At 42.1% G+C, this 17,189-nt stretch overlaps 1 protein-coding gene across 6 annotated transcripts in view; it reads right to left on the minus strand.

Moving 5' to 3' along the window:
• Positions 1-17,189, minus strand: part of PPP2R2B (protein phosphatase 2 regulatory subunit Bbeta) — a 509,482-nt gene that overhangs the window by 470,581 nt on the left and 21,712 nt on the right. The window contains exon 1 of one of the 6 annotated variants that reach the window (XM_010807439.3): positions 2,343-2,907. The exons of 3 other annotated variants lie outside the window; for them this stretch is intronic. In XM_010807439.3, the coding sequence (XP_010805741.1) occupies positions 2,343-2,416 (74 nt within the window). In that variant the 5' untranslated portion in view covers positions 2,417-2,907. Of the gene's footprint in view, positions 1-2,342; positions 2,908-17,189 lie in introns of those variants that run through there. 2 more of the 6 variants (XM_059888049.1, XM_010807445.4) reach the window with 2 other exon arrangements.

Consider the following 17,189-nt stretch of genomic DNA (forward strand, 5'->3'; position numbering starts at 1 on the left):
CATTCTGACATCTTTTTCTCCTCAAACTCTAAATAAGTGTAACAAGTTTCTAGTGACACTGTGATGCTTTGGGGGAAACCACTTTATTGCTTGAGAGAGTATGATAACAGAGACTTGAATATCTAAGAAGGCACATAGGGTGTAGGACTAAAAAATGGAGGGCATTTATCATGTAGTAAGTTTTATGAATAACTTTAATTATCACACTTAATTTTTAACATCCTGGTAGCTGTTGTTGTTTAGTCGCTAAGTTGTGTCCAACTCTTTTGCAACCCTGGGGACTACAGCCTGCCAGGCTCCTCTGTCCATGGGATTGCTAAGATAAGAATATTGGAGCGGGTTGCCATTTCTTTCTCCAGGGGATCTTCCCAATCCAGGGATTGAACCCATGTCTTCTGAATTGGCAGGTGGATTCTTTACCACTGATCTACCTGGCAAGTCCAATATCCTGGAAGTAGGTCTCTTTAGTTCCATTCTAGAGATGAAACTGGGCATAAAGCAATTAAGGGACTTGTCTTTGGCCTCTTGATATTTAACTCCTGCCTTTTCTACTCTGCCCCAGAGCCTTATTCATGATTTTAATGTTTGGCAGAGGCTATTCCCTTTGACCATCATCTTTAATACGTTTACAAGAAATTTATAGTCTTTCTCCCCACCCCCATACACACACTTAAATCTGATGATAGCTGGTGATTCAGAGATTGTTTGCTTTGACATGAATAAAATGGGGTTTCCATTTTGATGGAATTAATCAGTTAAATTTGACATAAAAAACAGTTCAAGAAAGTTCTCATGGTGGTGGTGTTCTGTCTGCCCAAGGTACGGTCTTTAGTCTGATTCATAAACAAAACACCAACTGAATAGACAAAGTGTTGGAGTTCTCAAAGTTTAAGCTGGGAGGAGAGGCAGGGCACCAATCAGAAATCACTGAGGCAGCTTCCTATATGAGTTTAAGTCTTCTGTGTTTGGAAAGTTCCCCTCATGGAGATTTCTACCCACGCTACTCTTTGTCTATCCCCAGTATATATAGGGACTTGCTACGTTTCTATGAGGGAAGAGAGACTTCTTAGTGGGCCATCTCCTTTAGCCACCAATAACATTTTAAAGTAAATATGCAAATTAAAACCAAAAATCTATGAATTATCAATGCCTATGGAAAATACTACCCTCAGTTTCAGTTCCAAACTTCTACTCCTATTTCCTGAGAATACTGATTAAAAAGCATCTTTATGGTATAATACACACTTCTCTTATTTTAAATACACAGCCCCTAGTCCAAGGCTCTTCCTGTGAGGATGAGAAACGAGGATGGGTTTTCAGAACAGGCTGCTTACCGGCTCACTTCCAGAAGAGTGTGTCTAGACCTGAGGCAGAGTTGTTGTTCCTCACCAACCTTAACCCTCTATCAAGGACTGCTTGTAGGACAACACCTACAGCTGAAAACAGCCAGTCTGTTGACTGGCTGAAAACAGCTGAAAACACTGACTTTTCTTGAAATTGCTCTTTTCCTAGGATGTATCAGATCAAAAGAAACAGGCAAATCACACAGAGAAGATGCAAGACCAGCTACTGACTCTAGAAATGTTGAAAGCTGCAGTGCTTAGTTGACGGGGAATTGCCAGTATGTTTACAAGGCATTGCACACGTGCACGTAGAAAGTCCCCCTGACGTAGGCATAGCACGCTAGGTTAGAGGGTGCAGAGAAGGTCCCCCAAAGGACCAGGAACTGTTTGTACAAGACTCAGCTCACCCTTGCCTTAAGGCATCAACTTAGGACCCCACAGACCACATTGCCAGCAAGCACTGAAACTCGGCTGCGATCTTCCTGCCCTGCACCCCAAGTACAGACTCTGAGCAAATCAACCCAACAACCAACCGATGCTCCATCGTCATACAGTAATAAGCCCATTCTATTTTGCTAATTGCTTTCTTGGGCATACACCAAGTTATTAAAAGGACAGTGACAAAACAAGAGAGCTTGGATAAATGTATGTGGCGGCACCTACAGCAATTTGTTTTCCCCTTAACGTTAGTTCCAGTTACTTGTTTGCATGTGAAAGAGAACAAGGAGAATTGGCAAAACATTTCTAAATTATTTTCTACTCAGCTGCATCAGTGCTGAGACCACCTTTGCAATTGTTATCCTGCTCTTCAGAAAAGACTTTCCTCGTAGAAAACAGACTGATTTTAGAAGCAGATCTGAGTCTGTGAGATAGACGCTTTTGCCAGGCACAAGAGTCTTCTAGGAGCTGCAGAAGGCAGTCTCGGTAGAGCCTGTGGGAAGTCAGACACCAGCCCACTTTTTCCCACCCACCCAGACACTCTCCCTCTCTGGTCTGTACCTTCCGTGTGGCAGCTGGAAGAGAGGATGGTGTTCGGAGGTCTGAAGATGTAAGGCAGGTAACGAGAGAAGCATTTCATCTTCCAAAAAAGAAGGCAAAAGAAAAAAAAATCTAAATAAAAAAACAGTCTCCTGAATCCATCAGGATTCTCTCGGCCTTTAAAGCTGGCTACATCACCCACATGTTTATGGAGGCTCTCTCCCCGTGTTGCAGAGCTGGGGAGCCTGAGGAATAACTGAAGCTGGGTCCCATGTTGCCATCAGCGCCAGGGAGCACTGCCTTACATTTCTGCATGCAGCTCAAACTCAGAAGCCCCTAAGCAAGCCGCGATATAGCCTCTTCATTGGCTGCAGCTCCTCCAAGCAGGATTTGCTGAGTAAGTCAGTCTTGCCTGTAAACACACGCTGAAATGCCCTGCCTGAAACCTCTCTCTTTTCCCGTGTGGTCAGTTTCTCTTAGCAAGAGAAATCCAGCAGGATATGGGAGGCGTGAGGATAAGTGACCATCTCTTATTTAGCTGAAAGATCAGATGAAACAAAGACAGCATAGTGTTCCGCCCTGGAGAGAGATGACTGTTAAAAGGAGCCACCCGTAAAGCCATGGGTCTCAGGAATATTAAAGTACAGTGCAATGAAATGGGTCTCTGTCCTTGCTTAATCTAGATTGAGTTCTAGTTTTTTAATACGAAACCCAGACAATAGGACCATTTATCATTTAGGTGAAGCCAAAAGCTGGGTTGAGTAGCCGGTGACAGAGGGCTAACACAGACAGATTCTGTGCTCCACTACGGCTGTTTTTTCCTGCCAGCACTCACGCCGAGGCAGTAACTTGGTTCTGAGTTATTTGCTGTACAAATTTAAAGCCACAACACAAGAATAGAGGCTAAACCCAAGGGAAATGGCCTTTCACCAGCCCGTGTGCTCTGATGGCATACGAAAATCTGGAACGAGGAAGTTGATGCAAGGATTACACAACTTTACCAAAACTTTCACTGAGATTGCAGAGACAGAGAGATAGAGAATATTAAAGGAAAGGACCAATTGCCAAAACAAATGATTTAGATTTGGGAGTTGGTTTGGTTACAACCCAGGAAATAGTAATAATTTTGGAAATCTTACTGCTGGAAGGTAAGCACAAGACATCATCATTGGGATTTATAAGTTCGGTCAAATACACTATTGAGTATGATTAAGAGAAACAGGGGAATATTTTCTGTGCTGTATTCAGAGGCACAGGAAATGATTTAAATGGCCCATAAAGGAAAACCAGTATTCCCCTGAGTGAAAATTTTAAAAATAAGATTTAATATAAAAGTTTGCCTTGAAATCTGATAGGATAATTTTTGAGCCTTTATGGGCTCTCCTCTGTATGAAAATATTTAATTTAGCATTGGAGAAATGTGCTGGTCTGCCCACAAGAGCAAAGACTTAGAGCTGTAATAATTATAGAGCCAGTGCAGGCCAGGATGTAAGTTCGCTCTTCCACCAACATGCTCTCGCCCTGGTTTCTGGACCACTGCAGCATGATGACAAACTACTGCTGAGGATGGAACATTAACCCTTTGATAATCATGTTATCGATCACTTCCTTAGACCTAGAGACCTGGCAAGGTTGGGCCATCCCAAATAAGGTGCTGTTTAGACAATGCCTAAATGGTATGGATTAGTTGTGTAGATAATCTCAAACCCACAACAGATGAGCAAATCCAGAGGCATCTTCCTGATAGATACAGAACATCTAATCCCTGATCAGTAATGAGTCAAATGGAAGGAGGCTTTGGGACCAACCTGACCTGAGTTTGAATCCCAGTGCATGCACTTATTGGCTGGGAAGATATAAACACAGCTTTAACACTTGTTAGCCTCAGTTTCTGCATCTATAAAATGGGAACAACAAGGTTTTCCTCCCACTTTCTTGAATGAAAGGAGATGATAAGCATGTGATGCACCCTGTTTATTATAGACACTTGCCAAACTGTCACTGCCAAGGCTGTTCTTACTGCTCTCGTCAGCTTTCTCTGAGCTCCTATGGCCACAAACACTGTCAGAGTAATGAAAGAGTGGGTGTGGTTAAGAGAGTGGTGCTGCCATTACACCACTTGGGCTTAAGCCAGTCTTTTATATTGACTTACTGTGTGATCCTGGGCAACATACTTAACGTCTCTAAGACTCTTGAGAGTCTCTTAGATGGCAAGGAGATCCAACCAGTCAATCCTGATGGAAATTAACCCTGAATATTCATTGGAAGGACTGATGCTGAAGCTGAAGCTCCAGTACTTTGGCCACCTGATGTGAAGAGCTGACTCACTGGAATGGACCCTGATGCTGGGAAAGATTAAGGGCAGGAGGAGAAGGGGGTGACAGAGGATGAGATGGTTGGATGGCATCATTGCCTCAATGGACATGAGTTTGAGCAAACTGTGGGAGATAGTGAGGGACAGGGAAGCCTGGTGTACCGTAGTCCATGGAGTCACAAGGAGTCAGACACGACTGAGCAACTAAACAACAACAATAGCAAGTCTCATTACAAAGCTAATAAGGATAGTAATAGAATAATAATAGAATGTTACAGGATAGCATGAGGGCTAAGTAGGAAGGCTTACAGAAGGGTTAAACACAGTGCCTAGAATTTTGTAAGTGCTTCATAAGTTTAATTGCTATTGTCTATAACAGTAATATCAGCCCTTAATCACAGTATCTTATGGCATTTACTTACCTGTCTTATCTAAACAATGAAACTGTAAATTTCTCAGGGGAGATATCAATGTCTAATTCATCTTTGTACTCTTAGTGCCTCACCCATTGTCTGAATGAAGTAGGTACTCAATCAGTATTAGTTGAATGAATAAGCTAATGAATGAGTGAATGAATCCACATATATGGGAGAAAGCTTCTGAAGGATATTTTATAATTTTTGTGGAGTTCCCTCCACAAATGAAGTGAATTTGAGTCCATCATAAAACTGGAATATATTATTTAAGCAAAGAGATTATGGAATGCATGAAGAGACATGCTTCAACTTTGCATATTTCAGTCTTAGATATACACAGTAGGCATTTAGTAAATACCTTCGGAGTCACTGGTAGACCTTCAATAAGTACTTCCTGGGTGAAAAAATACTCACTGACGGTGCTGCCCATAATTATCCTTAAAGAACTAAATAAAGAATGAACATTAACTGGACACAAGGCAACCAGTCAGTACCTCATAACCTCGGCTATAAATGTCTTCTCCAGTCCCAGTTTAAAATGACTGATTTAGTGCCAGGCCTAGGGACCCTACATACCCATCTGCAGAATGGGCAAGGAACAGGAAAACCAGATTTGAAGTTTCCTCGGAAAGGTGATTCCCAGGTGGGTGGTTTGTACTGCACTATTTGAACTATTCAATGTGCTTTTGTGTCTTTCTCCCTTTTATTCTCTGAACAACTCCATTTTATGGAAGAAAAAACAGGCTGAGAGGATATAATAATTTATCCAAAGACAAACAGACCTGATCCCCATGCCCCGCCAAACCAGGAGACCCAGTGTTTCTGCATCACAATCACTTGATGATCTTGTGAAGATCACAGTAGCTCTCAAGCCTATTGATTCAGACTCTCTGAGGATAGGCAAGGAGTATTTAGCAGTCCATGTGATTCTTATTTAAAATTTGAGAACCTCTGGAGTAAGGTATTTCATTTCATGCTTTGACTTGAAGGGTCAGGGTAACAGCTCAAGTTTTTCAAACATCATTCTCATAAATTATTTGTCATATCACTTTTGCCCAACAATTAGTTCTACTCGACTTTATATCAGTCATCAGACTGAGTGATGGGGATACAGGATATAAGACATCATCCTTGCTCTAATGGAGTATGTTTTCCAGAAAAAAGAACTAATAAACTATCATATACAGCATTATAGAGGTGACAGCAGGTAGAGGTTCTGAAAAGTTTATTTGGGATTATGGAGCCCTAAAGGTCAATGTTAAAGATCCATGCTTTTCTTCAAGGTCATTCAGGATCACTCAGGCCACTCAAGTTCACCCAGAATCTCCCAGGGTCACCTCACATCACTCAAGATCACCCAGTGCCACCCAGAGTCACCTAGAGCCACACAGGTTTATCCAGGGTCATCCAAGGCCACCCAGTGCCAGGCAGTTTTGGTCAACCTACCATGTTGATCTTTACATTCTGAGTGTCTAGTCCACTGGCAAAGGACAGACTGGCTTCCATCTCTGATATTTTGTCCAAGTGTGGTCAGCAACCTAGTATGAGGAATGATGATAATATGGTATTTGCCCATAAAGAGATCCATAATTTGCATTAGGTATTATTTATGAAAGGTTCCCATTAAAAGGAAATGATCTTACTGGAAACCCAGAAAATAAAGAGTTAGCAGTCATTTATTCCATAAGTTCAACTAGACTCTGATGTGCCTCATGTCATCACAGATCAGAGCACAGCTGCCAGGAGAGGATGGAATCTTTCTATGGTGAAGGGAGGCTCCAAGGCAGTGGGAGAGGTGCCTGAAGGGAGGGCCCATGAGCAGAGAGAAAGGGAAATGAAAAGCCTAGAAGGAGGGAAAGATAAAGGTGACCCATTTTAGGTGCCATGCGAGAAGGGTCTGAAGTCTGGCCCAGGGACAACAAATGCCCCAGATGACTTCCAAATGCCAGGTTCCGACATCAAATGGCCAAAAAAAAAAAAAAAAGTAATTGGGAGACTGTTGAGTGCTGTACTATGGATCAGGCTGTTCCAAGCTTTCTTTAAACTGAACTCATGGGAGCTCAACAAGCAACTTTGTCCTGCAAAGTCCCAACTGGAAATTTTGCCTTGGGGTCAATGGAGCTGGGGGTCTCTAAGCAATCTATTCCTATTAGTGCCAGTTCTGTCACCTTCTCTCACTGAAGCCCAACTCCTATGGGAAAGCTACCCTGATCAGTCTCTTTTAGCATGTTTTTACAACCTCCTTTGGGAAAGTTGCATTATCATGGTCTTTGATTTTGCTAAGAAAATTAAATTCTGGGCGGGGCTAGGTAAGAGAGGAAATTAGCTGATTTAAGATCAGTCAGGCTAAGTTTGCCCAGGTTTTTACTCTCAAGTCAAAGCAGAGCAAATTCCTATTCATTCATCAAGTCTTTAAATATCACATTAGAGAGAGGTTTCTTAATGCCTCAGGGTCAAATCCATCTGCTACTGGCTCTCAAATACCATCCTCCCCTTTAAAAACATGCATGTATTACTGATCCTATTTGTCCAGCATCTATATATGCCAGGCATTGTACATGGTGCTAAGAAGTCAGTAGACAGATAAAAATACCTGCTTTCTTCTTTGAGTATCATCATTGCTCCTAACATAAAGAGCTATGGTGAGGATAAAATGAGGTAACTCATGAAAGTGCTTAGAATTCTACCTGGTCCAAAGTAAAAGCTATTCAACTACTTCTATAATTGCTATGAAGTGTCTATCTCCCTTGCCAGGCTCTAACTGAGAGGAGGGTAGGACTTTCACTTTTCTTTGCTGAATCCTGACTATGAAGTTCACTGCCTGGCCCATAATAGGAATTCAAGAAATATGTGCAGGACTGAATTGAGTTGAACCAAACACGGGGAATTTTAACGTAACTGCCATCATCCTCTCCACTCTCTCCAGTCAGTGCCTGAATTTTATAACCTGGTACATTCTGATCTGCAAGGAAGAGGAACCTCTTTTTGGTTAGTTCATTCATCCACTGATACAAGGTAATATTTTTAGCAGCTATTAAATTCTAGGCACACCTCTAAATGTTGGAGATGCAGCAGTGAATAATGTATTAAGGTTTAGCTCATTGAGTTTATATTTTAGAAGAAGGAGAGAGACAATAAACAAGTAAACATTAGATCAACAAGGTTATTTCAGACGGTGAAAAGAAGAATAGTGATCCAGCAATTCCACTTCTAGGTATTTATCCAAAGAAAATGAAACTGCTAACTCAAAAAGACATACACACCCCCATGTTCAGTGCAGCACTATTTACAATAGCTGAGATGTCGAGACAACCTAAGTGTCCACTGGCAGATGAATGGATAAAGAAGATGTGTTTTGTAAACGTGCGCACACACACACACACTCAATGGAGTATTATTCATCCCTAAAAAGAAGGATATTGTACCATTTGTGACTACTTGCATGGAACTTGATAGCATTACACTAAGTGAACTAAGTCAGACAGAAAAAGATAAGGACCATGGTCTCACTTCTTATACATGGAATCTAAAAAACACCAGCAAAAAATCCCCACCCCCAGAGGCAGGGCAAGGCAAAAATGAGTTGAAAGAGATCAAAAGCACAGAATTCTAGTTAAAAAATAAGTAAGTCATAAAGAACCAAAGTATGGTGACTATAGTTAATAAAACTATTGCATATTTGAAAGTAACTAAGAGAGCAGAGTTCCGAAGAATAGCAAGGAGAGATAAGAAAGCCTTCCTCAGTGAGCACAAAGCAAGAGAGGAAAACAATGGAACAGGAAAGACTAGAGATCTCTTCAAGAAAATTAGAAATACCAAGGGAACATTTCATGCAAAGATGGGCTCAATAAAGGACAGAAATGGTATGGATCTAACAGAAGCAGAAGATATTAAGAAGAGGTGGCAAGAATACACAGAAGAAATATACCCAAAAATTCTCACGACTCAGATAATCACGATGGTGTGATCACTCACCTAGAGCCAGACATCCTGGAATGGGAAGTCAAGTGGGCCTTAGGAAGCATCACTACAAACAAAGCTAGTGGAGGTGATGGAATTCCAGTTGAGCTATTTCAAATCCTGAAAGATGATACTGTGAAAGTGCTGCACTCAATATGCCAGCAAATTTGGAAAACTCAGCAGTGGCCACAGGACTGGAAAAGGTCAGTTTTCATTCCAATCCCAAAGAAAGGCAATGCCAAAGAATGCTCAAACTACCACACAATTGCACTCATCTCACACACTAGTAAAGTAATGCTTAAAATTCTCCAAGCCAGGCTTCAACAATAGGTGAACCATGAACTTCAGATGTTCAAGCTGGTTTTAGAAAAGGCAGAGGAATCAGAGATCGAATTGCCAACATCCGTTGGATCATCAAAAAAGCAAGAGAGTTCCAGAAAAACATCTATTTCTGCTTTATTGACTATGCCAAAGCCTTTGACTGTGTGGATCACAATAAACTGTGGAAAATTCTGAAAGAGATGGGAATACTAGACCACCTGACCTGCCTCTTGAGAAATCTGTATGCAGGTCAGGAACCAAAGGTTAGAACTGGACATGGAACAACAGACTGGTTCCAAATAGGAAAAGGAGTCCATCAAGGCTGTATATTGTCACCCTGCTTATTTAACTTATATGCAGAAAACATCAGGAGAAACACTGGGCTGGAGGAAGCACAAGCTGGAATCAAGATTGCTAGGAGAAATATAAATAACCTCAGATATGCAGATGACACCACCCTTATGGAAGAAAGTGAAGAGGAACTAAAAAGCCTCTTGATGAAAGTGAAAGAGGAGACTGAAAAAGTTGGCTTAAAGCTCAACATTCAGAAAACTAAGATTATGGCATCTGGTTCCATCACTTCATGGCAAATAGATGGGGAAACAGTGGAAACAGTGGCTGACTTTATTTTGGGGGCTCCAAAATCACTGCAGATGGTGATTGCAGCCATGAAATTAAAAGACGCTTACTCCTTGGAAGGAAAGTTATGCCAACCTAGACAGCATATTAAAAAGCAGAGACATTACTTTGCTAACAAAGGTCCATCTGGTCAAAGCTATGGTTTTTCCAGAAGTCATGTACAGATGTGAGAGTTGGACTATAAAGAAAGCTGAGCGCCAAAGAATTGATGCTTTTGAACTGTTGTGTTGGAGAAGACTCGTGAGAGTCTCTTGGACTGCAAGGAGATCTAACCAGTCCATCCTAAAGGAAATCAGTCCTGAATATTCATTGGAAGGACTGATGTTGAAACTGAGACTCCAATACTTTGGCCACCTGTTGCGAAGAGCTGACTCATTTGAAAAGTCCCTGATGTTGGAAAAGATTGAGGGCGGGAGGAGAAGGGGACAACAGAGGATGAGATGGTGGAATGGCATCACCAATTTAATGAACATGAGTTTGAGCAGACTCTGGGTGTTGGTGACGGACACGGAGGCCTGGTGTGCTGCAGTTCATGGGGTTGCAAAGAGCTGGACACAACTGAGCGACTAAACTGAACTGAACAGAACTATTAATACATACACCTACAACTAATGTTATTTGTCAATTATACTTCATTTTTTAAAACATAGACTGTGTAAAATAAATTGGGGGATGCAGTAGAGTGGCTGATTGCTTGAATGGTCATGGAAGGCTTCTCTGAGGAGGTGACATTTTCAGCTGAGACTGAAAGATAAGGTGCTGGCCAAGAAGGGTTTCGGTCCTCTCTTCTCCTCTGAAGCCTCCAATTTACCTTCAGAGCAATTTGTTCTTTAATTTAATGGTTGAAGTTTTTGATTAAAGAAACAAAATCAACTATATGACAATTAAAAATAAATAAATAAAAATACAATATATGCTCCAAAAAATAAAGTAATAAATTATATAGTGTTTGACTCACTGCATTACTATAAGTTTGGTGGGGACACAGGGTGCGATCTCTCCATCATTGTGGCATCCCCCCCAGACCTAGCTGAGAAGTCAGTGGAGACCTGATCCGCTTTTCTGATTGGCAGTCTGGATCGTTTGCTGAGCCAGCTGTCTTGGCAAATGACTAAAGCAAGTGAGAGGTGGGCAACCACAGATAAGACTAAAGAGGATTCCGGAGATGGAGGACGGGCTCAATTTAGAGCAGCTGCTAGCATGCAGCAAAGAAAGAGACAAAATGTAGTCACTTAGAACAGAAGATTTTGGCTCTCATTGAAAAGACTGTCAAATGAAAAGCATAATAAAACCAAGCGCATTTCCCACTAAATTTTTTATTTTAATTCTTACAGTACCTACAAAAATAGATAAGTAACTTCTCCCAATTTATCAAGAGACATTGGAGCAAGTAGCCAGCTTGTTTATTTCTTACCTCCCTACTCAGCTTTACACTCTGTGCCTTATCCATCGCTCCCACCGCCCCCCCCCCCCCACCATAGTCCTTGGCATTGTTTGGGGGTCATTGATGGATAGGTGCATGAAATAAAGATATATAAAGATTTGCTCTCTCTCTCACATGCTCTCTCTCTATATATATATATAAATATATATATGCACATATGCATGTGTGTTCAGCCACTCAGTTGTGTCCGATTCTTTTGTGATCTCATGGACTGTAGCACTCCAGGCTCCTCTGTCCATGGAATTTCCCAGGCGAGAATACTGGAGAGGATTGCCATGACTGTCATCTCCTCCTCTAGGGGATCTTCCTAACCCAGGGATCCAACCCACATCTCCTGCATTGCAGGAGGATTCTCTACCACTAAGCCACCAGGGAAGCCCATATATAAATTATAAACCATAGAAACATGACGATTTTAATAGATGAGGATAAGAATCGTAATTACAAAACAACCAAATCTGAGTTCTTACTAGGTTCAGCCACTCTGCTAACCGCTATACCTAGAAGATCTCATTTAATCTTAAAAATTACAATAAAGTAAATGTTTCTATCTGTTTACACATGAGGAAATTTGCACAGAGATGCTAAGTAATTTGCCAAGTACAAGCAGGTAGAAGAGTTAAGATTCCAGTGCGGACTTTTCACTCCTACCCCCATGCTGTGTTGGTGCCATGCTGCTACCTGGACTCTATGATCTTGACATTTCTCTCCTGTGTGGTCTGATGTAGGACAGAACACCTAGAATCAGACTAAACTTCTGTGTCTACTTATTTGGAACTTGTGAACATTTGATCAGGGCTAGTCAAGTTTACTCGGAGAAGGCAATGGCACTCCACTCCAGTACTCTTGCCTGGAAAATCCCATGGACAGAGGAGCCTGGTGGGCTTCAGTCCACGGGGTCATGAAGAGTCGGACATGACTGAGCGACTTCACTTTCACTTTTCACTTTCATGCACTGGAGAAGGAAATGGCAACCCACTCCAGTGTTCTTGCCTGGAGAATCCCAGGGATGGTGGAGCCCGGTGGGCTGCTATCTATGGGGTCCCATGGAGTCAGACATGACTAAAGTGACTTAGCAGCAGCAGCAGCATTCAAGTTTACTTCTGACCTATTTAAAAGAAAGGGTTCGCTAATGACTAGCATGATCATGTCGGGGCATCTAACCAAATCTGTGCATCTACCTATCACTGACCCCAGAGAGCCAATATGCACCGAAGGTTTACTATTTCTAAGACACAGTGCCAAAGACTGTAGAAGTGTGTGCGTGCTAAGCTGCATGAGTCATGTTAGACTCTGCGACCCCATGGACTGTGCCTGCCAGGCTGTCTGTGGGATTCTCCAGGCAAGAATACTAGAGTGGGTAGCCATTTCCTTCTCCAGGGAGTCTTCCTGATCCAGGGATTGAACCCAAGTCTCTATGTCTCCTGTACTGGCAGGCAAAGTAGGGGGGGGAGGTGAATAAGAAACAGAGCATAAAGATATGAAAAATACAAATATATTAAAAATTACAGAAAGGCCACAATACAGTAACAGGTAAAGTACAAAAGAGTCGGACACAACTGAAGAGACGCAGCAGCAGCAGCAGCAACAGGAAACTCTCATACCTAATTGGGACATGGAGTCAGATTCCAAGAAGACTTCCTGGAGGTAGTGGCATTTGAGATAGCCTTTAAAGGAAGGGGAGAAGCTGAATCTGTGGAGATGTGAGTGGTAAGAACATTCTGATAGGCAGCAATAATTAGAGCAATAGTTTGAAGCAAGGAACCTCAGGAATTACAGAGGAATAATGAGTGCTTCTGTCTATTAGTCATTCTATTGTAAGACATTTCTTAATGCTACTTTATGAACATGAAAATAATATCACAGTAAAAATTTTAATATATATTCATAACTCAAATTTACTCTTTCCTCTATTTACTGTAAATCAATGGAATTATAAAATGTGCTTTAAATTTATAAAGATTCCAGCTTCTAAGCTGGGTCTATGAACTCACTGGCTTGCATTCGGAAACAGTGGACTTCAACCTCCTTTATCCAAGCTGGATAAAGAACAACCCAGTTATTCAGTCTGTGTAATGTCTTAAAGCCTTTGTAAAAAGAAAGCATTCCAATGTAAATCCAGGATGCGTTTCCAGTTCCTCAAAAGGAATTGCCTTGTCTGCTTTTCTCCTGTGCAGTTCTGGGCTTTAATTAAACCATGAACAGTAGGAAAAGCAATAATATGCTAAGATAACAACAACATATTTCATAAGGATTTCTCTGACAACAGTGTCCATTCTGGCCGCACGCCCCAGTACTCAGTAGCCCTATTTCCCTTTGGTCAGATGAGAACATTAGAGGATTTTAAGGCAACATGAACCTGGTGGTGAGACAGTTTTCTGACCTTTAGGCCACCCTTTGCAAGAAAAGGCATTTGAGTGATCAGGCTTAATGCTTTCTCTGGGAAACACTTTTAATTCAAGTTTTCCCTTGACTCTGAGAGGCCACAATAGTAAATCTTTCAGGAGGTAACAGGGGAGAAAATGTTCCACTTGTTGCTCTTGAGGCACGGACCAAGACTTGTTCATTCAGCCAAGACTTCCCCAGAGAGTCCTCACTGCACATGCAGCCTGCGAGGAGCTCTGTTTGGCCTGCAGAGTATTTTATATTTTAATGCAAACTTCATGCCTTTAAATGGGCTGTTCACCCACAAGTCTGTCTGCATCTGTGGAGATTTACACTTTTCTGTTCTTCTCTGTTTCTGCTTAGAAGCTTTGCTTTCCAGCAGGGCTCCTCAGCTTCAGCACTATTGTCATTTGGGGCTGGATAATTCTTTGTTGGTGGAGGCAGAGAAGTTGGGGGTGCAGGGCCTGAAGGATGGGGGAGGAGGTCTATGCTGTGCATTGTAGGTTTAGTAGCACCCGTTATCTACTAGATGCCAGTATCGAGCCTTCCCCACCTTTTTGATTGTTGTGACAATTAAAAAAAGATTATTTTCAGATACTGCTGAATATCCCCATGAAGGGCAACCCCCTCTCCCAAACCGACCCCCACAATGAGAATCACTGCTTTACAGCAATATGGTTTCAGAGACCAGGTCTGGGGTAATGGTCTCCTTAATTGTACATCAGGCAGCATAATGTGGATAAGTAATGCATTGATTAGAAATAAGGAGAACTGAGCTCTAACTGTACTTCTTCATGTCTCAGTCTTCACCTCATTTTCACACAGATCTGGTGTATAAATCCTATTAAACAAATACTCATGAATTTTTTTCACTGTTTCAAAATATATGGTTGATGCCATTTGGTCTAATATGGGTCTTTAGGTAGCCACTGATACTGGCACATTGAAAAATGGAATCTCTATTCTTCGATGAATTATTCAAGTTTGAAGGAATCCCATCCACCAATTTGACTGACAGGGCATTGAACTAATAATAAGTAACCTCACTCTTGCTACTGGGATGAATTTTCTTTTCTTTTTTTTTTTTTTTTAGGATGAATTTTCTTAGCCTCCTCTGTCTTATTGGACTTTGCCAATTTCATGCATGCATTTATTCAATAATATTTGTTCAGTACCACTGTGTGCCAGGCCCTGTGCTGGGCATTGGGGCTGTTTATATAACTTGTACAGGTAGTGGACATAGTATGCTGCTGCTGCTGCTGCTAAGTCGCTTCAGTCGTGTCTGACTCTGTGCGACCCCATAGACGGCAGCCCACCAGGCTCCCCCATCCCTGGGATTCTCCAGGCAAAAATACTGGAGTGGGTCACCATTTCCTTCTCCAGTGCATGAAAGTGAAAAGTGAAAGTGAAGTCAGACATAGTATACGTGGCTGTGTCTCCACAGAGGTTATGATCTAGTAGAGGAGACATGCAAGGAGTAAGAAAATTATAAAGCATTTGGGAAGTGCTATGACATAAAACAGGCTTCCCCGCTGGCTCAGTGGGAAAGAATCTGCCTGCCAATGCAGGAGACACAGGAGATGCGAGTTCCATCCCTGAGCCGGGAAGAATCCCTGGAGGAGGAAATGGTAACCCATTCCAATATTCTGGCCTGGAGAATCCTATGGACAGAGGAGCCTGGTGGGCTACAGTCCATGGGGTCTCAAAGAGTCTGACATGACTGAGTGACTGAGCACACACACACATTTAGGACCTCCTAGAAGGGCCATCAAGCTGAGAGTTCAGGGTTAGGAAAGGCTTACTGGGAAAAGTAAAATCAGGGGGAGATCTGAATGATACTTAGGGGTGCACCAGGGAAAAAGAAGGTGAACAACATTTTTGGCAAAGAGGATAGCATGCGTGGCATGCTGGAGGTGAGGGGATATGGAGCATGCAGGACATGAGGAAAAACAATGAGTGAGGCTGGAAGTATTCTGAGAACAGTGGAGCCCACTGAAGGACTTAGGGAGTCAAGTGACATGCGTGAACACAAGAAATGTTCAACACTACTGCAGGTACAGGGTGAAGAACAGGTTGGAGGTGGTCAAGACAAGGAGGATGGAGAAAACCGAGGAGGGTGCTTCAGTATCCAGAGAAGGAAAGATGGTACCCAAACTGGGATTGCGGCAATGGGGTGGGAGAGATCAAGAAATTTCAGACTGTAGCTGAGATATTTTGAAGGAAGGATGACACAGGACCGAGACTACAAAAGCAAGTATGTTTTCAGGGAAGTCAGGAAGACAGTCTTGGAGGACTCTAAAGTGTGGGTGGGCTTTTGGAGGAAGTGGAGTTAACTAGGGCCACTGCTGATCATAACAAAAAAAATGGAAGAACATTTATGGGGCTCCTGCTGAGTGCAGGTCCCTGAGCTAACAAATAATAAGCATTATCTCATTTAAGTCTGGCAACGCCCCTGGGATACAGAATGTATTATTCTTAGTAAGTGCTCAGGGACACATAACTGAAAATGATGAAGCCAAGATTCAGACTCAGCCTCCTGACTCCAGTGCCTACTGTCTGAACCACCACACATGAGCATTATTAATTCACTTGAGTTGTTCTCTTCTAGGTTTAAATCATAGGTCTTCTGGTCACTAACAAGTTCTAGAGGAATCACTGCCTCACTTAAACTCTTTGAATCTCAGTTTCTTCAGCCAAAATCTGGGTATTAGAAATACCTCCTTCACAGAGTTGGTATAATGATTGTGTGCATGCATGCGTGCTAAGTTGCTTCAGTCATTCCGACTCTTTGTGACCCTATGGACCCATCAGGCCCCTTTGTCCATGGGATTCTCCAGGCAAGAATACTGGAGTGGGTTGCCATGCCTTTCTCCAGGTATAATGATTAAATTAGCCTTAATAATGAGAGAGCAAGCATTTATTGATGCTGACTATATTCCATGCTGTATTATGAATACTTTATATGTATTATCTGGTTTCATCTTCACAAGGTCCATTGAAGTAGCTTCTTTGTCTCTATATCGTAGATGAGGAAACAGAGGCACAGATAGATTAAATGCGTACTCCGAGCTAAGTAACTGGGATGCAAACATTCTCATGCATTTCTGAAGCCTGTGTTCTTTACTGCTGTGGCAAGCTGCGTCTACTAAAAAGTCAAATCTTAGAAAGTACTTGACAGGCCAAGAGCCTAGTATCTGGGAAACTGTTGTTGCTTGGTGCCGGATACAATTTCTAATCAACTTAAAATTTATCACATTTCTGATAAGTACGGTTTCAGGTAGACAAAATAGACATGGCCCCTGTCTTAATGCCTTTGTTAGGTTTCTGGAAAGTCACTTCTAGTCAGCTGTTTTCCCACTGGAAGGCCACTCTGTCCAGATGAAGTTGGG

This window comes from Bos taurus, chromosome 7, assembly GCF_002263795.3.
Source record: "Bos taurus isolate L1 Dominette 01449 registration number 42190680 breed Hereford chromosome 7, ARS-UCD2.0, whole genome shotgun sequence".
Classification (NCBI taxonomy): Eukaryota; Metazoa; Chordata; class Mammalia; order Artiodactyla; family Bovidae; genus Bos; species Bos taurus.